The 24,532-nt window shown below is 37.3% G+C and overlaps 1 protein-coding gene across 1 annotated transcript in view; it reads right to left on the reverse strand.

The window, feature by feature from the left end:
- The window catches only part of MALRD1 (MAM and LDL receptor class A domain containing 1), an 807,963-nt gene that overhangs the window by 160,390 nt on the left and 623,041 nt on the right, over nucleotides 1-24,532 (reverse strand). Inside the window, exon 34 of the mRNA XM_035022447.1 lies at nucleotides 12,313-12,514. Coding sequence (XP_034878338.1) covers nucleotides 12,313-12,514 — 202 coding nt within the window. The remainder of the gene's footprint in view (nucleotides 1-12,312; nucleotides 12,515-24,532) is intronic.

Raw genomic sequence — 24,532 nt, forward strand, 5'->3', positions numbered from 1 at the left:
TGGTTGCCAGGGGTTGCGGGGGAAGAAGAGATAAAGGAGTGGAGCACAGGGGATTTTTAGAGCAGGGAAATTCTTCTGTATGACAGTATAATGGTGGGTACATGTCATGCCAAAGACTACATGTTTGTGTCCCCCCAATTTCATATGCGGAAAATGTGATGATATCTGGAGGTGGGGCCTTCCCGAGGTGATCAGCTCATGAGGGTAGAGCCCTCATGAACATAACTCTTGCTCCTTCCACCTTGTGAGGACACAGCAAGAAAGCATCATCTAAGAGAAAGCAGCAGTAATATACCTCCGAATCTGTATTCTAGCCTGTAACTCATACTTGGTGTTTTTCTTCTGAAATTTCTATGTTCTAGTTTCTCCAAATCCCTTCTAAAATTCAACATTTAAAGTACACAATTCTGGGGCGCCTGGGTGGCTCAGTTGTTAAGTGTCTGCCTTCAGCTCAGGTCATGATCCCAGGGTCCTGGGATCGAGCCCCACATCGAGCCCCCTGCTCCGCGGGAAGCCTGCTTCTCCCTCTCGCACTCCCCCTGCTTGTGTTCCCTCTCTCGCTGTGTCTCTCTCTGTCACATAAATAAATAAAATCTTTAAAAAAAAATAAAGTACACAATTCTTTCAGGGTGCCTAGGTGGCTCAGTTGGTTACAGTCCAATGCTTGATTTCAGCTCAGGTCATGATCTCAGGGTCGTGGGATCGAGCCCCGTGTCGGGCTCCACACCCAGCGCTGAGTCTACTTGTCCCTCTCCCTCTGCTCCTCTCCCTGCATGCACTCTCTCTAATAAATAAAATCTTTAAAAAAAAAATAAAGTACACAATACTTTGATAAATGTAGTGTGCATAGGTCAAGCACATTGACCCGTTACTTACCAGGCCCAGTGAGCTACTTAGTCAGGTTGTTTAACACCAGTGGAACTAAAATGCAAGGTCAGTGAACACATAAGGGTAACAGTGCCAGATCAGCCCCAACCCTAGCATGCTTTGTTGGAAATGCACGCTGTTGTTCACTATATGAGGGGGTCCCTTTGTGGAAGAGCATAACGTGATCAGAGCAAAACTAAGACCAACTCCAGGAAAGTGAGCTGAAATGGCACATTCAGGGCAAACAGCGTCCTTTCCATATACCCCTAGGGGTACCATCAGAATAGAAAAAGTGAAAGAAAGTGAGAGAGAGAGGGGATTGCTCACATGGTGGAGACCGTGACAGAGGGAGAGACAAGCACTCCCAAGAAAATGGTGGACTCATTTTGACAATATGATCACTGTTGAACTTAAAGGTCCTTCTTCTTGTTTTTAAGTCACCCTTTCTCAGGCTGTATCTGATGGGAGGTATTGCATGGACCTGAGGCTGGGGCAGGAAGAAGCCAGAGGCCGGTGTGAAAGCTTAGTGCATGTGCGCACATGCGCACAAACGCACTAATATACTATCTCATATCAGCTGTGGGGGAAGGTGTCTCAAATGAATTACAAGTCTAACGTGTGCTGGGATCACTAATGAAGTGTATCTCATGTTACACTTTGCAATTGATTTACAGCTGATTCCAGGCTGTATCAAGAGTAAAGCTACACTGACTCACTATATCCCACCAAGGATGCTTTCTCCAGGGGAGAAGAAGTGTGGATGTGCAGCCAGCAGCATCATAAAGTGTTCCTAAGTCACTGCTCTCTTGTCCGCATCGCATGAGGTGTGTGATAAGCACATGAGCATTCGCTTTTGTGTGTTTCGGCAAAAACAGGTTAAGAAATGTTGCTTTAGAGTATAGGGGATTTGTGTGCAAGTTTGTTTTGAGAAGAGTGATTCTGAAACCAGCGGAAAATCCCACAATGGAAGCTATACTAGCACCATCCAGAAAGAGTAGCTCCATCACTGTGACCACCTATTTGCCACATCTTTCCTCAATTTTTGCTCAGAGTTGTGATTTCACATTGAGTTTAGACAATCCAAGTCAGAGGTCGAGAAGTTTCAACCTTCGTTTGAAAATACAGTGACACCTTAATGTCCAAAAAGTTAATGGCATGAGGTGTGTGCTCAATAAGTATTTCTTAAACTGATGGATAATAAATCAATGGTTTAAATAGTTTTACTTTCGGGGCGCCTGGGTGGCTCAGTTGGTTAGGCGACTGCCTTCGGCTCAGGTCATGATCCTGGAGTCCCGGGATCGAGTCCCGCATCGGGCTCCTTGCTCAGCAAGGAGTCTGCTTCTCCCTCTGACCCTCCTCCCTCTCATGCTCTCTGTCTCTCACTCTCTCTCTTGCAAATAAATAAAAATCTTTAAAAAAAAATAGTTTTACTTTCCTTGATAATATGCAGTGAAATAACCAAAATGGATAAAATAAAGAATGCATTGACAAAATGACTATTTCTATTGATTTAATAAGCCACAAAACAGGGTAGATCAGAAAAACAGAAACTGAAATGTTCTCTAAAAAATAACCTTCCAATGTATTTTAATAAATCTATAATTTAGCAACTGAAGCTATCATACATTCATATGGACACTATGGGTTTTTACCAATTGCTTCAGAAGTTCTATGGGATTTTACATAAAGGACTTTGACAAACACCACTCTCTATATGAATAAATCTGCCCTTTGTTTTTGTTTTTTTTTTAAAGATTTTATTTATTTATTTGAGAGAGAGAATGAGATAGAGAGAGAGCATGAGAGGGGGGAGGGTCAGAAGGAGAAGCAGACTCCCCGCCGAGCAGGGAGCCCGATGCGGGACTCGATCCCGGGACTCCAGGATCATGACCTGAGCCGAAGGCAGTCGCCCAACCAACTGAGCCACCCAGGCGCCCTGCCCTTTGGTTTTGTAATAAATCTCAGGATAGGGAAAAGAAAAAACAAAAACAAAACACCTGGGATAAAGGGGAGCTGACATTGTTAACTAACATTCATATTCCCAGTAACTAAGACACTCTTCTGAAAACCACATTGTGCTTCATTCTGTGCTCTGCACACAGTCATAATTCCTGATATTTGAGGTATTTCTTTGTCCTCTTACAGGTTGTTGAGTTTCCTTGGTCATTCAGTTTGGGAAGCAGTTGAAATATCTTTCTTATACCAATAAAAATTACTTTATACTGATAATTTACAGTGAAACAGTGAAACGTTCTTATGATTTTCATATAAATTCAATAAAAGCCTAAAGTCCCAAGGATAATCCGATGGATTTTTATCTTTATGAATAATATGCTTAATGAAGGCAAAATTGATTGCCTGTTTTAAAAGGAAAAAGTATGCACAAGGAAGTTCAGTTTTAAAGAGGAGGAAGGGGCGCCTGGGTGGCTCAGTTGGTTAAGCGACTGCCTTCAGCTCAGGTCATGATCCTGGAGTCCCTGGATCGAGTCCCGCATCGGGCTCCCTGCTCAACGGGGAGTCTGCTTCTCCCTCTGACCCTCCCCCCTCTCATGCTCTCTCTATCTCATTCTCTCTCTCAAATAAATAAATAAAATCTTAAAAAAAAACAAAAACATTAAAAAAAATAAAAAAAATAAAGAGGAGGAAGTAAGCTCTTGCCAAATATTGCCATACTCAATGACATAAATGGTAAAATGCTTGCTATAAAATACATCAGTTATAAATTGCTAATTGTTTGTCTCTGGCACAGATCTCATTAACAATACTCAGAAAGATCACAAAAAATTATAAGACTATAGGAGGGGAAAAATATTATATACACACACATATGTATATATTTAATTTTAATTCTTCAGAACTCTTGGTTTGAGGGTATTTTGAGTTATAATTTTACGTTCATATTTCCTGAAGGACCCTTCATAAAGTATAAAAATGTTCCTTTCTTTTTTCATTAATAATGGTTATCTCTAATTTGGAGTCCCGAGAGAATCATTTTGATCTTATTTAATTTCCTTATCTAATAGCTTAAATATTCCTGGAAAGATGGGATGTGACCTCTGTTTGGACTAAAGAGAAACAAAAGACTGTGGCGTATACAGAGACATCTGAGGAGTAGGCAGAGTATGTGAGAAGTCAGGAGGGCTTATTTGGCTTGTCAGAAGGGCTACACGAACAAGAAAAATCAAAAGTCTGACAGAAGAGACAAAAGTAAGGGAAATCTAAAAGCTTCCAGAAGTTGGATCCAGTGTAGAAGCTGATAAGAGCCTGAGAACAGCTGCCAAACAGAAAGTGATCATTATTGTCAAAGTGAAGAGCTGCAGCCACTCAAGGCTAAGCTAAAATAAATATAGAAGAAAGCTGAAAGAATTTCAAAATGTATATAGACATACATATAGTGCCCTTATATGTGTATGTGTACATTTGTACAAATATCGTGTGTGCACATGTATGCACACGTGCACATGGGAGGGTGGTCTGAAACCACAGAGCTCTTCACGAGTGATAGAAACGGTGGAGGAGAAGGGCTGGGTGGGGGATGGTGGGCAACATAAGGAAAGAGCACATGAGGCTGTGGAGGGGTGAATGCCCTACTGCCCGAGTTCCCGCTCTCCCCCAGCTCATATGGAGGTCGCACACTTGAAAGAAAATCAAGAATATATTTAGGGAAAATCAAGAGCTGAGGAAACAGGACCTATGACAAAGGCCCCCAAAGAGTTATCATTTTTACTCCACATCAACGTTTGCCAGGATTATGGCCAATTCCTTCCTAACGAAAAAATAGTGATAGTAATGTAAATGACTGAAATTGCATAAATGAAGAATTTACTGCCATCATCTAACCCCAAATAACCTAAAACGTGTGTGAATGTGGGTACACATATACAAATATAAAATGTTGCTGGTCATTTCTTTCTTGTCATGAGGCCTGGAACGCAGAGAGAGCCTAGTGGATTAACAGATTCATTCCTATTTTATCATTTCCAGATGGTGCGGCCGTTCCTGGTCAGACATATCTATGCTGGTGTGGCCTCTGTTATGCACAGTGTTATGTACTTGACCTAATCTAATGCTATTGTTCACTTGGTAGCTCTGGCCCACATTAACTGCAACTTTATTGAATAGTTAAAAAAAAAGAATTCCCCAAATGCTGAATTCTTGACTTCTAATTTTAGGGCCCTTATTATTAAATACATTCCTTTTTAAATTCATGCTTCATATTGCTTCCAGTTTACATTCCCCAAAGGAAGACTCCTGCTCAAAAATGGTTCTCCAGTGCCTTACAGGATTAAAGCCACTGTCCTTACGGGATGAAGTACCACTGTCCTGATGCCAGCCTCGTCCATGTTCTCCCTCTCAAACCTACAACTGCAGAGGAAATAATGAACATTGCAGATATGATGGTATTATACTCTTTGCTGGCTGGGAAGGGACCGGGGAAAGAAAATGTTGTTGTCAATCCTGTAAGTAGGAAAGCTTTACTTACAGAAATTTTGAGTATTTTGGCACTGATCAATTATTAGATTTTTGTCTCAGTGAAGTAGGCTTGAGATGGAGAGTGGGCAGCTATGTCTCCATCACACACCAGAAATATATGAAGGAAATCTAGAGAGTTTCAAGCAAGCTGTCAGTGAGGGAATGTTGTTCAATTCCATACACACTTTAGAAACACCTGTTGTACATGTCTCAGGAAGGCCAAAGGAGAGAGAGATGATTTACTGAGGCAGGTGGTAGAGAAGACCACTCAGGAGTCAAATATAATTCTACAGTGGTCTTTCAGAGATCTCTCAGCTCTAGTGTCTTGACTACTTCTATGACCCAACCAGAGAAAATGGCTGATACCATGATTTCCAGTTAGTAGGGTACTGGCGCTAGAGACAGAGATAAATAGAGCTATGTTTAATTTAATCAATATTAATTTTGAGAAATATTAATCAGTAGCTTTACCTCTAAGTTCAGAGTGTTGTATATGATTGAATTATTATTATTTAAAAAGCCATATAATTGTTAAGATTAATTTTTGCCTTTCTGATGAAATGATTAAAAGTGATTACTTTGAAGTATATTGGGTTATCTTGCCCCATATGGAATTCTATGGAAGGCATGACTAACATTATGTTAATTATATTACAATCAGAAAGATCAGAAGGAGCAAACAGCAAGGTCAGAATATTCTAGAACTTGGACTGACCTTCTAATTGATCAATCATTTGCTCCATCTGGCAGAAACAACCCAGCCTATCATTTCTTTTTTTTTTTTTAAGACTTTATTTATTTATTTGAGAGAGAGAGACACACAGTGAGAGAGGCAACACGAGCATGGGGAGTGGGAGAGGGGGAAGCAGACTTCCCTCGGAGCAGGGAGCCTGATGCGGGACTTGATCCCAGGACCCTGGGACCATGACCTGAGCCGAAGGCAGACGCTTAACGACTGAGCCACCCAGGCACCCCAGACTATCATTTCTTTAGACCTGTTTTTACCAAAACCTGGTTATTTCTCTAACCTCATGTTTTCTATTTTGAGCAAGTTTATATTAGCAAAAATAACTCCTACATATAAACCCATTTATTCTTTGTTAAGCCAAGAAAGTTGTGTTTTATTTGTTGTTGTTTTCTGTTTTTGCCACTTCCAACTATTTCCAGAAAGAGTAACCAGTCCTTTCTGGGTAAAATGTTGTCACATGCCAATAAGATGTTATCAGAAAAAACACTGTTATCGGAATTGTTGAAGTCATTTGATTTTTAATTTAAAAAAAAAAAATCTAGTTTTTGTGTTTTTTTTTTTTTTTTTTTTTTTTTTTAGTGAAGCAGTGTCACTTTTTTATCCTATTTCTTAGGCAACAAACAAACAAACTTGTTTTCCTAAAGTCTGGATGTTTTCCAGGTAACAACATATGTGTTCCAGGGAATTAGGAAAACCATAATGAAAGTATAGACTCTAATAGCCCAAGAGAACAAAACAGAGCCAGATTGACCTTGGCAATGAAAAGCTCCCAGAATCTCTCAGACACACTTGGCCTGGTAAAATGGTTGGCCCTATTTCTGAGTGAAAAGAAAGGATTTGGCAAAGGTTATGATAATTTCCAAACATGACTAGGAATTTAGGAGTTGATTACTGCTTTCATATGGTAGAGAAATGGCTATATCACTACACCAGGTTTTGTTTTACATAGACATCACAGTACTTATACATTCAAGTATATATTATGTATTTATGTCCCATACATACAGAAATATATATGTTTATATGATAATATCAGTGTTCACATAAAAGCATTCACCTTTAAGACAGAGTTAGAACAGTAACCTGTGGTTTATCTTCAGGTTCAGAGTGAGGCACTTGTCAAATTCTGCTAGGCTAACGGAGTTCATATCGGGACTGAGTTTTCTATGGTTTTCATTTGGACTTTTTCCCCCTAATTTAACAAAATTCCTTCCAGTCTGATGATCAGCAAGAAATCAAATAAGAACCGTCTCATAGTATAATATGCAAGTTGCTCCAAATGCAGACAAGGGGAAATCCAGGTCTTGTTCGCATAAGCCTGCCTGGTATTAGCGTTTAATGCCATTTTCTGGTTCTTGTGTTTTGTTTTTCCTTTAAATGTAACATCCCTTCCCAGGGTAGAAAGGAATTATCCCATCCTTTGATAAACTGTGAGGACTTCATGACCCACAATAATAGATTTAAAATCTAACAATATTCTAGAAGCCAATAAGTGAGCTGGGATGGACTGATTACCATTTTCTTTTGGCTTTTTTGTAATTATCACTATTAATTTTAAAATTAGGCTCATGAATTACTAACTGAAACAAAATTATAAAAATGAACATACATTAAGATCATGTTTTAAATAATTCATCTATAATTACCATATCACTTCTGATATAAAATGAGTATTCTGTATCATATGCTGACTTGAAATTTATTTTATATTTTTCTCAATCAACCTAAAAGTTAAAGATCACTCATTGTTACTAATATTAAAACACACACACACACACACACACACAAAACAAGATGACAATGGTGATTTTTTAACATGGACCAAAAAAATGACAGAAAGTAAGCCATGCATATCACAAAACACCATGTAAGCTATATTATAGGAGAGCTGTAAACTTCAGGCTAGGAAAATCTGCAGTAGGGTTTGGCTTCCCTCTATTGGGGAGCATTAAGGTTAAATTAGTGAAAAAGGCAGTTTTGCTCTGCCCATCAAAGTGGAAAAACATTTACACAAGAGAAGGTAAAGGGCAGGGTGTTTCCAGCCAGAGAAGTGGTGGGACCAAAGTCATGGAGGTAGAAGGCTATGGGGCATGGCTGGACAGAGGCAGGGGGTCTCATTCTGAGGGATTATTTCATAGACAGAGACAGATTAAGACAAGATTTGTACTAAAGGATACGAAGCTTATTTAGTAGGTAATTGAGAGCCTCTAAGCATTTTTCTTCTTTATAACTTGTATGAATTTGTGTATTTTGATCAGTTTCCCTTTTATTTCCCCTCTCTCCATTAGAGTACAGACAGATAATTTATTATTCCTAGTTAACTTTATAATTTGGTCCATATGCTGCAGAGTATTCAAGCTTGATTATGAGCAACAAGAGAACTGGCCATCATGCAGGCCTGGATGATGTGGAGATGAGATATGAGAGCATAACCTAGGGGACCCTGAAGCATGGGCTTGGTCAAGGGTATGCTTCCAACTAGCAATTTTAATTCTGATGTAGTGACACAGGGACTGTTAGAGATCATTCAGAGTGATGACAGGGGAGTAGATAGACCAGTTTCCAAAGCAAGTATTCAAAGACTGTGGAATTAGCCAGTTTTACCCTCTGATGTACTTCATCTCACTTGCTTCCCACTCATTTTTCTGAGTTAGATTCTCAGCATTCCATTTAATTTTTGGAACTATCCAAAATCCTTTCAACAAACTTAGTTTCGACTTAAGTTAGCTCAAGTCAGATTCTGTTGCTTGAAAAAAAAATTTTGTTATTGTGTTGAATAAGAAAGATGCCAGATCTACTTTTCTGGAACTTACTCTATCATAGGTCCTAGAAGATGAATTTGGTAGTTCTTTACATGTCAGTAAATTAGATAAATCAGTTATGAAGCCATTACAGAGATATGGATGAGTAATAAGGATGCCTTGAACTAGAGTTTGAGCAGTAAAATGGAAGCAAGGGGGGGAAAAAGAAGGCAAAACCTATAGAATGTGTTGCCTGAGGTGTGTTTAGACTAAGGTAATGGGGGGGGGGGTTAAAACAAAACAAAACAAAAACAAAAACAAAAAAACTTCTAAACTTCTATTCATAACTGCCCTTCCAATCCAAATCCAGGACAGCACACAGGAGATTCTCAACTAACACTGGATGAATGAAGGGCAGGCCTGCTCAAGTTCACCAATACACTGAAGAGTGATGAGCCTTCTCTAACTGCATTGACACCTCTGTTCTCACCTGTCTGCCCTTACACTTGTACCCCCTTACCTGTCCCCGCCTCCTTCTCTCTGGACTCACTCCCTTTCTCTGTCATTCTCTATGCATTCCTTTCACTTTCCTGATCCTCTTGTACAAATCTAGCCCTGCCTGATCATAAAATGGCAGATTTGGAAGGGACTTAGGAGATCGTCTACTTCATTTCCCTGATGATGAAACATGGTCTAAGGAGTTAAAATGATTTTCTCAGAATTATACAGTGATTTAGTGAGACAGTCATGATTTAGACTTGTGTCTCCACAATTTTAGTCCAGCTGTCACCTCTCCACCACTCAGTACATATTTACTCCAAATGTCACATAACACTTTACGTCACCTCTCCCCAGATCTTCAAGTGAATCCAGTGGAGTTGCAACCAGGTTATTTGGTGGTATTGCATGCTCCCTGGCATGTCACTATGGGGGTCCTGATACTCCCATTGGAGAAACATTGGTTTAATTGATGATTTTCTAAAAATGTCTGCCTGAATCAACCATGAAGCATTGCTGTACAAACTACACCTAGAGATTCTGGATTTTGGATGGGATGTTTGGTTGGAGGCACTTTTACAGAAACTTACAGAAAGAAGACATGGTTTAATGCCAGAGGTCTTATTGTTTGTTTTTTAACTGTCCTCAAAAGTAGAATCTGTTCCATAACACAGTGGGCAAGAACCTTCCTATACTTAAGCAAATGTTAGCAACTCTGCTCACATAATCAGTTACAATTGTTATTATGATTATTTAGAATAATAGTAACTTTTCAGCCCAAATTTCCTAGTCCTTGTGTTAAGCTCTGGAGATGACATAGACAAGCTCCTCTTGCTCTTGAGGAGCTCAAAATTAGTGGGAAGTGATGTATAAATGCGTGTAAGTGTATGTATGTGTATAACACATATGTATGTATGTTTGCTTGCATGTGTGTGAGAAGAGCTAAGAATAAGTAGGGGAAGGAAAGAAACAGAAGATATAGGACAGAGAAGACTTTGATGGAACAGTGACTGGAAGGAACTAAGAAAGGAAATGACCAAGAACATTTGCTCTTGGAAAGACTGAGGGTTTTCCCTGAGACAAATAGTGACAAAAAAGGTGTTTGGTTGTGGATATAGGCACATTTAGAGGTGGAAAAAAAAAAAAAGGTTAAGGGAGTTTGTTACAAAAGGGGGTTATTTTCTATTCAAAGGATATAAGAACATTGGCAGAGTGAGGAAATTTCAAGGGAATAGCTGGGAGATTTGAGGACTGTTGTAGAAAAGCAGTGCCAGGGAATGGGAAATAGATGTGTGTAGGACCCTTGACCACCAGCTAAGGTGATAAACCAAAACTTTTAGTGGTCCCAATGAGCATGACCAGCAGCAGCCTGGAAAATACAAATGGTTATAGTAACCCAATTTCAAAGACTGATAAGGCCATTATGACTGAACATGACCTGGATATTGTATTTATTCTAGAGTCTGATAAATAAATGTGCTAATACATACAATGCCTGGCACATAATTAGAACCCAAATTTATCTTTAAAAAATTGGACATAGGGGCACTTGGGTGGCTCAGATGGTTAAGCGTCTGCCTTCAGCTCAGGTCATGATCCCAGGGCCCTGGGATCCAGCCCTGCGTCAGGCTCCCTGCTCAGCGAGGAGTCTGCTTCTCCCTCTCCCTCTGAACCCCTTCCCCTGTTAGTGCTCTCTCTCTCTCTCAAATGAATAAATAAAAAATCTTTTAAACAATTAATAAAAAATAAAAAAATTGGACATAAAATAATTCAAAGTACTGATTGAGAATGGAATTGAGATGTTAGATCATTAGATCTGGGATTATTAGGAAAAAAGTATAAAGAAGCTATTTTATAGAAGAAAGCAGGAAGCACTGAGAATGTAGAATTGTATTTTTTTTCTTGTTAATTATGTTTGAAAACAGGTTTAGGAGGAGTAATCAGGAAGTAGAGGATATAATGATCAGATGAAACTTTCAACCCTAAAATTTCAGACAGGATGATAAGATCCAGGATGTAAGTGTGGGAGTTGGTTATGGAGGAAGAATATTTATGAAGGTAACTAGAATTGAAAAGGTTAACCTTTTATATAGGCTGAGTGACCTGGAAGTTGAAATTGCCCAGGACTTAGGATCCAGAAAAAAAACATTGGAAGGATAAGAACCCAGATGTGTGGCCTTAAAAAGAAGAAAATTTAAAAAAAAAATTTTTAATTTCTATTTTTTTAAGTAATCTCTACACTTAATGTGGGGCTTGAATTTACAGCACTGAGATCAAGAGTCACATACTCTACAGACTGAGCCAGCCAGGCGCCCCCAAAAGAAGAAACTTTTAAATAACTCTATAAAAATAAAATTCTGAATGAGGCATAGAGTAGCCAGAAAGACAATGACCCTATTATTTAACATTGAAAATCTGAAGACTTTATAAAGAACAAACGGCCACTTAAGCAGAAGCATCGTAAATAGGAGAAATTCAGATTTCAGTTAAGGGAATGATTTCTTACAAAAACCGTTATTGACAAGACTCTTGTTTTGACTATGAATTCTAGATTGTACAGTAGAAACAGTGAGGAGAAGGAAAATGGTCCAGGGAATGGGGGAAAGCTAATTTGGATGGAAAAGATACTTTGGAAGATGATAGGTGACCAGAAGAATCCTTATGTAGTTCTTGTGAACCTTTAGAAATAAAGAAAGTAGATAATAATGCTCTTCTAATGAAACTAACTTTCCCCTATGTCTCTTTAGGACTGTAATCAAAGTAATTTGATTGCCTAGAGGGCATGAAAACTTGATGGCTAAGCTCATGGGCAGAAAAACTTTACCTCCTACAACATTACCTCCTACAACATATACTGATCTTCTTTCAATGTATGAATAGTACTGGACCTGGAAACAAATGTTATTCAGCAGGAATTCCCAGTTCTTCTATATTTGGATAGTAAAACAATCCTTATACACCCCATCTACTAAAGAAATCGCTTACCTCCAGAGACACATTCTGGGGTAAAAGTGATGTCATCAAGGGCAATAAAGATTTCCTCATTTCCAGCCAAATCAGCTTCAAATGCCACTTTAAATGCACTGTAACTGGAGAGAGGGACATGCCCATACATCCAACCAGTTCTTTTGCTTCCAATCACTGACCACACGAGGATGTTTAGTCCAGATTCCTCAATGGTATATACCTAATAATGGGGGCAAAAAAAGAAAAAGCAACTCTTTATGGTTTGGATGTTAGAGATATATGGACGTCCTGGTTGTTAACAGAAGAATGGAGTCTGGCAATGGGACAGCACGACACCTTGACTATAATACTTTCTATCTCACAAACTGGGGTTACAGAGCGAGTTATATTTTCTTTAAGTAGTCAGACCTTTGTTTGGTTTTGTCATGTCAATTTCTGTGTATCACAGTGGGCATGGCCAAAACCTGTAACTATCTTAAGAATCTAAAAGAGCTGGAAGGAGCTATAAAACTAGAATTTCTCATTGCTAAAGGACTTTGTCCATGTTTCCCCAAGGTTGTTTTAAAAGAAGAGAACACTTATCTTAAGTGAACATGATCATATACAAGTCATTTCAGAAGCCAAAGTAATGTGCATAACATATTTAGTATTTTGACAAACAGATAATCTTCCTGAATTAACTAACTAACATCAATACCCAGGACTTTTTAAATGCAAGGACTAACAGACTGATCACATAAAAAGTGAAATAGCAATAAAGTTAGCTTTGAAACCAACCACCAGGCCAAGTTCCAATAATCTTTTTGAACAGTAAAAAACAATTCAAAACAAAAAATGCCATTTCCTAGTGCTCTTCAAAAACAACAACAAAAACAGGCAAGGCAGTAAACATATTTTTCTATACTACCTTTCTGTACCTAACTTTCAGTTATCATTTCCCTAGAAATGATAATTATATTTTATATATATGTATATATATATGTATATATAAATGCATGTTAGCAATCACTTACACAACTCTTTCTTTTACATGGGAAAAAATATGACTCAGAAAAAAGAAAACACATAATAATAATTTTCTTCTATTGCAACAGTGTTTTTGTCCAATAATATTGCTCCCTACTAAAAAAATCCTACTTTCTCACTTTTTTTTCTTAGTATCAAAATTTATCTAAAGATAATTTATCCTACAAAAGTTTATCTAAATTTTATACTATCAGGAGAAAATAACACCACTCATTCTGTTGCATGTAATGATACGATATTGTATGGCATTCCAGAAATACTCCCAAGAGCCACCAAATTATCTAGAGCCAGAAATTAGCATGCTGCTAATGTTACTATTACAAAAAGTCTAAGTCAGAAATCCAGCTATTAATGGAAGTTGAAAAAAATTTAAAAAACCATCAAGATGTCATACAGAAAAAAAAATAGAAAAACTTGCCCCAAATTTGGAAACCTGAAAAGTGAGATTTAACATCAACAGTATGGAAAAGCACACATTTCCTAAGCAAAAAGCAGTTTTTATATTGATTCCTCAATAAATGAAATAAACTAAAAGTCAGTATGAAGGGAATCTGGGTCAACCGAGTGTTTCCAGTCTCACACATAAGCAAACACTCATCCCAAAGCTCTAAGATCTGGTCGGTACCTATTTCTCAAATAAACACAAATTTCCTCCATTTTAAAAAAATTAAAAAGGTAAGAAGGTTCCAATTCAATATGATAACAGGACAACTTTATAAAGTCAACCTAAGTTGAATTATCTTTTTTTTTTCTTCATAAATCCTGAGTTACAACATAAAGATTTAAAAGGGGATGGCTTTATTTTATTTTATAACTCTTTTTCTGGAAAAAACAATTCAGAAAACCAAATTACATGAAAACACAACCCAACATGTTTTGCTTTTTTCAAAACCCTAGTATAAATGTATTTTATTAATATATCTATTTTTACTGTTTTTCATTTCATTTTTCTTTCAGTCATCTTAATCTTCAATTAATCGTACATGCTCTTGCCAAATTCCATTTCCCTCATTCTTTTACTCTGCTTCTCCTAAATCCACCGTGACATCCCCTGCCTGTTCTCCCACCCCCATGCCCCATCATGAGCATTAACTCTCTAATAGACTTCAACCAATGGTACCCAATATTTTACCCTACTATAGTCCTTATTCATTCTGATAAACTTCACTATTTCACTACTTGATTCCAATGAAACTTTCTGACAATCTCATGGATTGTTTCAATTGTAACATGTATTTATAATACTCCCAATGCATTAAACTGAATAAATTGCATGCTATGTCCAGTGTTTCTGTAGCCATAATGGCCAATGGTAAAAATAGGAGGATTATTTAAGGGCTCCATATAATGCTGTTTTTTTTTTTTTTTATGGCAAATGAGAAACCTAAAAAAGGCTAATATTATTTATTTTTGTCTTTCAATGAAAACAATATTCATTGTCTTCAGAGAAATTTTTGTGATAACTGTCAGCAAAATATTTTTCTTTTTTATTATTATTTTCCAAAAATCTATTACTTTGAAAAAGTAAAATGGCTAATAACCTTGAAAAATAATTTTAGTTTAATTTGTTCCTAATTTTATATTTTATTACACACATTTTACTGAAAACTTATTTATGTTACAATAATAACTTCTTATTTGAAATAGCTTCTAAAATCAGCTGCTGGACAAATAATTTGGTTACTTCTGATCTTCTAAATTTTGGTCAGACATATAGCCATTAATATAATAATAGTCAATATTATATATTATAAAACAATCATTTTATCATGACTTTTATCATAAAACAATATGGATTCAAAGAATACATAAATAAAAATATTATGTTTAGATATTAAATCAATGTTATATTATATTCAAGGATGATACTATAATTGTAACTGCTTATGATATAGGGTAGGGAAAACTTGAAGAAAACTTCATAGATAGAATAAAATGATATGTCATTTAAATACAAATATTATAATAACATTCAATTAAATATATGTTAAGTTTTTTTGAGGAGGAAACTCCTCAACATTTATTTGGAGTGAGCATACATTTGAAAGAAAACATTCAACAAAAGATATGATGAGATAATAGAAAATATGAGTTAATGATTAAATTACAGAATAGTATGGAAACCAGACAGCAGCTATCTCAACAATACCCAAGTATGCAGGTTTTCCTGGTGAAGAACTAAAAGAACCCGATTAGTACACTTTCCTGAAATGCCTCTCCTGCAGCGAGTCACAATCTCCAAGTGCCTGCAACATGGAAGGTAGGCTGGCACTGACTTAGAGTCTCCTAATGGACACTTCCAGATATCAGAAACACTTTATCCATTTCACTATTATTTAGCTTATTGAAATTTGTGCATGCAATGCAGTGCCAAGACAAAACCTTGGCTTTACTTGGTCCCAGTTACTCTCAGCTATTCTGCTAGATGTCTGTTCTTTAATCACCACTGATAGGGTAAAGCAAAGAACCGAGCTACACTTAATCCTTGTCAGTGTACAGTTTCTCATGGCTTCATTTGAAAACACTCAAATTTATATAATAGAAGAAAGAAAAAAATCAAAAGTAATGAAAAGGGCAATTTCTTTCAAAAAGAAGAGTTTATAGGCATTAAACTTATTTAATAAAAGAGAAATAACATTATCCATATATTTGAAAATTTAGCACACTCACATATGTTACATGAACCCTACCGCATGTGTGAACGTAGGGTAGGACTACTGACTGCCCTCTACAAATCTGGAATTAGAGTTGTAGAGAGAAATTAAACAATCCATTACTTATATACAGCACAGGCTTCCAGTCCTCAATATGGCATATAAAAGAGATTAGAAATCGTCCTACTGGTCCTAACAACAAGAAAAAAGCTGAGTTGAAAATCAATAACTTCTTAGATCCATCAGACAATTGATGTCACAGAACCATCAGGACCACTGCCTCCAAAATTGAGGAGAATAATAGGTGGACACAAAGAATCACAGCTTACTGGAGCAGAAGCCCAAGGACAGAAATTCCTGTAGGAACCAGTAGCAGGGTAGAAAAACCTGGAATGAAACTGATGAAAGGCTGAAGGCCCACTGTAGACAAGTTTCAATGTTAAACATCCTTGAGGGGACTCTACACTTTTGTGAGTTTGACCTCTCAGAGCCCCACCAGTTTCTCGTGTTGAAAATTAGAGAAAAATTCCCTCAAAATTTTGGCAAATAAAGGGAAAAGTAGCCATTTTGAAATATACCCAAAGCATTCTGTTCTTCTTAGCAAGACCTGCCCTCAAAACAAACTATTTAAAGAGACTGTAACTGACTGGGGTTTAACAAAACTAGAGAAAGGAAAATACCTAACTCCAGCTCCTAGTAGCATTCAAGGTGGGGAAAGGGAAAGAAGCAATTCCAGCAACTTCTAGCCTTCCTGTCTTACCTCAGGAGTGGAAAGATAAACAAACAAACAAGAAAACAAACAGACAAAAAACCCCAAAAAACCTGAGAGGTAATTATGAAGGATACAACCCAGTGGCACTAAAAGACTCACTGAGACCTAATCATAGGCCCCACAACTTACCAGCACATGAGTAGGGCTTCTGTGTATGAACAGGGGAATACAAGGAAATAATAGCACATTGCAGGCCTTATTTAGAAATAAATCTCTCTGGAAACCCAAAGGTAACAGTGAAGACAAAAATAAGGACAACAGGGAAATTATAACTGATATCTACAGTTACAGCAAAGAGTAAACATATCCTAACCTTTAGCCAGATACATATAAAACCTCACACTAAAGGCCTAATTCCTTTCACCCAGTACATCACGTCGGTCTGTCAAAAAAGACAAAAAACACAATTTAAAGAGACACAGCAAGCATCAGAACCTGGTTTAGATATGGTAGAAATGTTGGAATTATCAAGAAGGGAATTAATATAGGTATAATTAATAAGGTAAGGGCTCTAATGGAAAAAGTAGACAGTATGCAAGAAAAGATGGACAGTATAAACAGAGAGATGGAAACTAAGAAATAATCAAAAGGAAATGCTAGAAATAAATAAAAACACTCTAACAGAAATGAAACACACCTTTGATGGGCTCATCAACAGACTGGACACAGGAGAGGAAAGAATGAGTGAGCTTGAAGATATGTCAATAGAAACTACTAAATCTTAAATGCAAAGAAAAAAAAAAAAGACTTGAAAAAATGGAACAGAATGTCCAAGAACCGAGGAATGGTTCCTACAGGTATAATATGTATAATGTAAATACCAGAAGGAGAAGAGAAAAAAGCAGAAGAAATATTTAAAGTGATAATGACAATTTTCCAAAATTAATGATAAACACCAAACCACAGATCCTGGAAGATCTGTGAACACCAAATATTTATCTATACCTTGGCATATAATATTAAAACTGCAGAGAATCAAAGACAAGGAAAAAATCTTGAAAGAAGCCACAGGGCATTGGGGAGGGTAAATACCTTAATTACAGAGAAGCAAGGATAAGAATTACATCAGACTTCTCTTTAGAAACTATGCCAACAAAAAGAGAGTTGAATAAAAATATTTAAAGTACTGATAGGAAAAAAAAAGACTCTCATCTGGAATTCTGTATCCAATAAAATTATCCATCAAAATAAAGAATAAAGATTTTCTCAGACAAACGTAAGTGAAAATAATTTTTTGTTAGTTCACCTGCCCTACAAATAAAGTTAAGATAAATCCTTTAGAGAACACAAAAAAGATATCAGTCAGAAAATCCAATCCGCATAAAGAGGAACATTAGAGAAGAATAAATGAAGTAATAAAATATTTTATTTTTATTATTAATTGATCCAACAGGTAACAGTTTGTTCAAAATAACAATAGCAAGAATGTATTCGGTGATTTTAGTTTTGGGGTAAATGAAATAAATGAATGGCAGCATGTTATAAGGATAGAAATGAGAACTTGAAAATACTCTTTATAATGGAATTGCACTACCCATGTAGTGGCATAATGTTAGTGGTCCATAATGAAAGTGGACCTGGGTTACTTATAAATGCATATTGCAAATTCATGAGCCAAAAATTAGAAAAAAAGTTGAAACGGAAGTGTAATTGGTATGTTACAAAAGGAGAAAAAAAGGAATCATACAAAACATTCAATTAAAACAAAGGCAAAAAAGAGTAGAGGACCAAAAAAAAAGAACAAGGTCTACAAGTATAAAAGATAAACAAATATGCTAGATCTTAATCCAACTACCAATAATCACTTTAAATGTTAGTTTTCTAAATATACCAATTAAAGCGATTGTTATAGTGGATTTTTAAAAAAGACTCAACAATATGTCATCTATAAGAAACTCAAGTTAAGGGACCTGGGTGGTTCAGTCGTTAAGCGTCTGCCTTTGGCTCAGGTCATGATCCCAGAGTCCTGGGATCAAGTCCCACATCAGGCTCCTTGCTCATCAGGGAGCCTGCTTCTCCCTCTGCCTGCAGCTCCCTCTGCTTGTGATCTCTCCCTCTCTCTCTCTCTCCCTCTCTCTCTCTCTCTCACACACACACACACACACACACACACAAATAAATAATCTTTAAAAAAAAAAAACCTCAAGTTAAATATAAAGATACAGATAGATTAAAAGTAAAGGGATAAAGATTTACCATGTTAATATTAACGAAAAGAAAGCTGGAAAAGCTATATTAATTTCAGAAAGAGCAAATTTCAGAGAAAGGAAAATTATCAGGGACAAATGGTATTACAAAATGAAGAGAGTGGTCAGTTCTCTATAGCAGTCCTGCATGTGGATGCAGCTAATAGCACAATGTCAAATGCCTGAGATAATAACTGGAAGAACTGCAAGGAGAAACAGATGAATCCACTCATACAGTCGGAGACTTCAACATCCCTCTATCAGTAATTGACAATCAGGAGGCAGCAAATCAGTAAGGGCATAGTTGAACTGAGCAGCGTCAATCAACTTTATGTTTATAGACTACTTCATCCAGCAACAACAGAACACAGACTCCTCTCAAATTCACAGGGAATGCTCAGAAAGACTGATGACATTCTGAACCATCAAATACATTGTAGCAAATTTGAAAGAACAGAAATCCTACAGTGTGTGCTCTCAGATCACAATGGAGTTTAGGAAACAGTAACAGAAAGATATATGCGAAACCCAAAAAAACTTGGAGATTATATAGTATACTTCTTCATAACACATGGGTTAAAGAAGAAATCACAAGAAAGAAACTAAAACTATTTCAAATTAGATGAAAATGAAAGTACAATTAATTAAAATTTGTGGGATGTAGTGAAGCAGTGCTTAGAGGGAAATTTTATAGAATTAAATTCATTTAACAGAAAGCAAGGAAGACCTAAAATCAGTCACCTAAGCTGGTTCTTTGAAAAGAATAATAAAATTACTAAACTTCTCATCAGGTTACCTAAGGAAGCAAAAGAAGATGCAAATATCAGAAATGACAGAGGAACTATGACTACTGATCCCATGAAAGGATAATAAAGGATTATTATTAACAACTCTATGCCCACAAATTTGGTAAACTAGACAAAACTTTCCAATTCCTTGAAAGGCGTATCTATCAAAATTCACACAAGGACAAACAGATAATCTGAATAGGCCTGTAGTATTAAAGAAACTGAATCAATTATTCCAAAAGAGAAAGCACCAAGCCCAGATAGGTTCATGGGTAAATTCTACGAAACATTTAAGAAAGAGATTATACCAATTATCTATAATCACATAACCAGAAAATAGAAGCAGAGGAAACATTTCCAAATCCATTCTATGAAGCCAGCTTTACCCTAATACCAAAACTAGGCAAAGACAACACTAGAAAGAAAAACTACACAACAATATCTCCCATGAACATAGATTCAAAAATTCTCAACAAAGTATTGGCAAATGGAATCCAATAATGTTTAGAAGGAATGACAAATAGGGTGCCTGGGTGGCTCAGTTGGTTGAGCGACTGCCTTCGGCTCGGGTCATGGTCCTGGAGTCCCGGGATCGAGTCCCGCGTCGGGCTCCCTGCTCGGCCGGGGGTCTGCTTCTCCCTCTGACCCTCTTCCCTCTCGTGCTCTCTGTCTCTCATTCTCTCTCTCAAATAAATAAATAAAAATCTTTAAAAAAAAAAAAAAAAAAGAAGAAGGAATGACAAATAACCACTAGGTGAGATTTATTCCAAGTATGCTTGGTGAATGAACATTGGGAAATTGATTAATGTAATCTATCATATTAGCAGGATATAGAAGAAAAATCATATAATAATATTGATCCCTGATATGCAGAAAAAGCATATGACAAAATCCAACACCCATTCATGATAATAACTCATAGGAAACTAGAAATAGGAAAGAAACTTCCTCAACTTGATAAAGAACATCTACAGAAAACCTACAGCTAACCCTGTTCTTCATGGTGAGAAACCATACACTCTCCTGCTAAGATCAGGAATAAGCAAGGATGCCTGCTCTCACTGCTTCTATTCAATATTGTACTGGAAGTCCTAGCTAATGCAATACATAAAATAAAGAGAAGAAAGAAAATTAAAAGACATACTGATCAGGGGTGCTTAGGTGGCACAGTCGGTTAAGCTTCCAATGCTTGGTTTGGGTTCAGGTAGTGATGTCAGGGTCTTGAGATTCAGCCCCATGTCAGGCTCCACACTCAGTGAGGAGTCTGCTTGTGATTCTCTATCTCCCCCTGCCCCTCCCCACCTCTCTCTCTCAAATAAATAAATAAATCTTTAAAAAAAGATACACCAATCATAAAAAAATAAAAATGCTTTTGTTTGCAAATGACATGATTGTCTACATAGAAAATCCCAGAGAATCAACAACAACAACAATAAAACTCCTGAAACTATTAAGTAATTTATAGCAAGGTTGCAGGATACAAGGTTAATATACAAGTCACTTATTTTCTTATGATCCAGCAATGAACAATTAGATTTGAAATTAAAAACATAATACTATTTATATTATCCCAAAAAGTACATGAGTCATATGAAGAACATTACAAGACTGATGAAAAAAATGAAAGATCTAATTAGATGGATGATATTCTATGAGGAAGGCTCAATATTGTCGATACAAATTCTTCTCAGCTTGATATACAAATTCAATTCAATTCCAGTCAAAATCTCAGCAAGTAACTGAGGCTACTGAAAAACTCATTCTAAAGTTTATAAGGAAAGACAAAAGACAGAATAACCAAAACAATATTGAAGAATAAGAACAAAGTAAGAGAACTGACACTACCTGATTGCAAGACATTTCAAAGCTACAGTGATCAAGGCAGGTGGTATTGGTGAAAGATTGGACAAACTGATCAACAGAACTGAAAAGAGAGCCTGGAAACAGACCCACATATATACAGTCAAGTGATTTTTGATAAAGGAACAAAGGCAACTCATTGAGGGAGATTAGTATTTTCAACAAATGGTACTAAAACAACTAGACCCACATACAAAAAAAAAAAAAAGGTGATCCTAGACATGGAACTTCCATATCTCACCAAAACCAATTCAAAGTGGTTCACAGACCTAAATGTCCACCGCAAAACTATAAAACCTCAAAGAGATAACTCAGGAGAAAAATCTATGTGATCCTGGGTTTTTTTTTGTTTTTTTTTTTAAGATTTTGTTCTTTTACTTGCCAGAGAGAGAGAGCACAAGCAGGGGGAGTGGCAGGTAGAGGGAGAAACAGGCTCCCCACTCAGCAAGGAGCCTGATGTGGGACTCAATCCCAGGACTCTGGGATCATGACCTGAGCTGAAGGCAGATGCCCAACTGACTGAGCCACCCAGGCATCCCTGATCTTGGGTTTTGAGATGACTTTTTAGCTATAAAACAAGAATCATGATCCATGAGTAAAAAAACCGGTAAGGCAGACTTCACTGAAATTAAAAACTTCTGCAATGTTAAGGACACTGTTATGGCAATGAAAAGGCAACACAAAAACTAGAGAAAATATATTTTTTAAAGATTTATTTGTTTGAGAGAGAGAGTGAGCGCAAGAGAGCAAGCAGGGGGAGGAACAGAGGGAGAGGGAGAGAGAGAATCTCAAGCAGACCAAAGAGCCCGACTCGAAGCCTGATCCTAGGACCCTGAGATCATGACCTGAGTCAAAGCCAAGAATCAGATGTTCAACCAACTGAGCTCCCCTGGTACCCCTGGAGAAGATTTTAAAACACAAATCTGATAAAAGGACTAGTATCCAAAATATGCAAAACGTTTAAAAGAAAAACAATAACCCAATTAAAAAAGGGACAAAGGATCTGAAGAGACACCTCACCAAAGCAGTAATACAGATGGCCAATAAGCATAGGAGAAACTCCCAACATCATATATCATCAGGGAAATAAAAACTGAAACAGCTAAAACACCTATTAGAACAGCTAAAATCCACATCACTGAAAACACCAAATCCCAGCAAGGAACAACAGAAACTCTTTATCATTGCCGGTGGGAATGCCAAATGGTATTTTAGAAGACAATTTTGCAGTTTCTCACAAAACTAAATATACTCTTATCATATGATCTAGCAATTGTGCTCCCAAAGGAGTTGAAAACTTATTTCCATACAAGAATTTACACATGAATGATTATAGCAGATTTATAATTGTCAAAATTTGGAAGTAACCAAGAGGTTCTTCAATGGGTAAATGGATAAACAAATGTTGGTACATCTGTACACCGGAATCTTCTTTAGGGATAAAAGGAAAAAAATGAGCTATCAAGGCACAAAAGGACATGAGGGAAGTATATTTCTAAGTGAAAGACGCCAATCTGAAAAGGCTATAAAAGTAGAAAACTTCTAGAAGATAACAAAGGAAAAAATCTAGGTGACTTGGAGTTTTTTGTTTATTGTTTTTTTGTTTTGTTCATTTGTTTTTGCTATTTTTATTTTGTGTGCGTGTTTTGAATAAGAGATAAGTTTAGGATAATAGTATGGGACAAAGTGGGTAGATGCCAGGGCCTGTAGTAATGAGCTTCCCAGGAATAGACAAACAGACAGGAATAGTCCAGACAGATAAGTAGACAGACAGAGAGACAGGAAAACAAAGCCAAATGGGTAGGAGGCCAGGACTAATGTCAGCAGCTCAGTCTGGGCTGCAGATCCAGTTCTGCCTTGGGGACCTAAGAAATGGATAGGGTGGGCATGGGCTGCTGTTCCCATCATGCCCCTCTCCTCATTGGGTCTTGTGCCTCACCAGAAGCCAGGGACCTTTTGCATGTGCTTTCCTGGAGTACAGAATGGTTGTTCTGGGAGTGCAGGGAAGGCAGAGGGTGAAGGCGCTTGGAAGCTCCCTGGGGAGGTGGAGGCCTGGGTGGTGTGGGGTTGGCAGCAGCAACAGGGAGAATCTGCTCAGTAGGGGGCTCTGAGTCCAGGGCAGGCCACTCATACCCTGCCCACCACACCAACATGGTGCGGTCAATACATTTTCAAGTAGAATTCTACATTTATGGATTTCTGGGAAAGGTGAAACTATCTATAGACACAGTAAAGAAGATGAGTGGTTGCCAGGGGTGTTGGAGAGGAAGGGAGGGAGGACTAGGACGAGCACAGGGGATTTTTAGGGTAGTGACACAGTTCTGGACAATAATGTCGATACAGGTCATTACACATATGTGAAAGCCCACGGAATGCACAGCACCAAGAGTGAGTCCTAATGTCAACTATAGACTTTACTAATAAAGTGCTAATACTGACTCATCAATTACAACAAACGAGCCACAGTAATGTAAGATGTTAATAATAGTGCAAAGTTGGGGTGAGGTGGGGGGTATATGGGAACTGTCTGCACATTCTGCCCATTTTCTCTGGAAACCTAAAACTGCTAAAAAATTAAACTATTAATTCAAGAATTTTTAAAAACCCAAATATACACAGTATAGAGGTGACAGAGCTAGTACGGAATTTTTCTTATTTGCTTTGATTCACTCAATTGCCTATTTTATTAGAAAAAACACTAATGTCTCATCTATTTCAACACCAATTAAGCATTATTCAAATGGTCACTTGGTCCTCTCTCTTTTTTTTAAAGATTTATTTATTTTAGAGAGAGAGAGCGTGTGCACATGCCAGTGGGTGGAGGAGGAGAGGGAGAGACTTTCAAGCAGGCTCCACGCTCAGTGCAAAAATTGACCCAGGGCTGGATTTCATGACCCTGAGATCATAACCTGAGCCTAACCAAGAGTCTGACGCTTAACAGACTGAACCACC

Source organism: Mirounga leonina, unplaced genomic scaffold (genome assembly GCF_011800145.1).
Source record: "Mirounga leonina isolate KUSES-001 unplaced genomic scaffold, KU_Mleo_1.0 Mir_175, whole genome shotgun sequence".
Lineage (NCBI taxonomy): Eukaryota > Metazoa > Chordata > Mammalia > Carnivora > Phocidae > Mirounga > Mirounga leonina.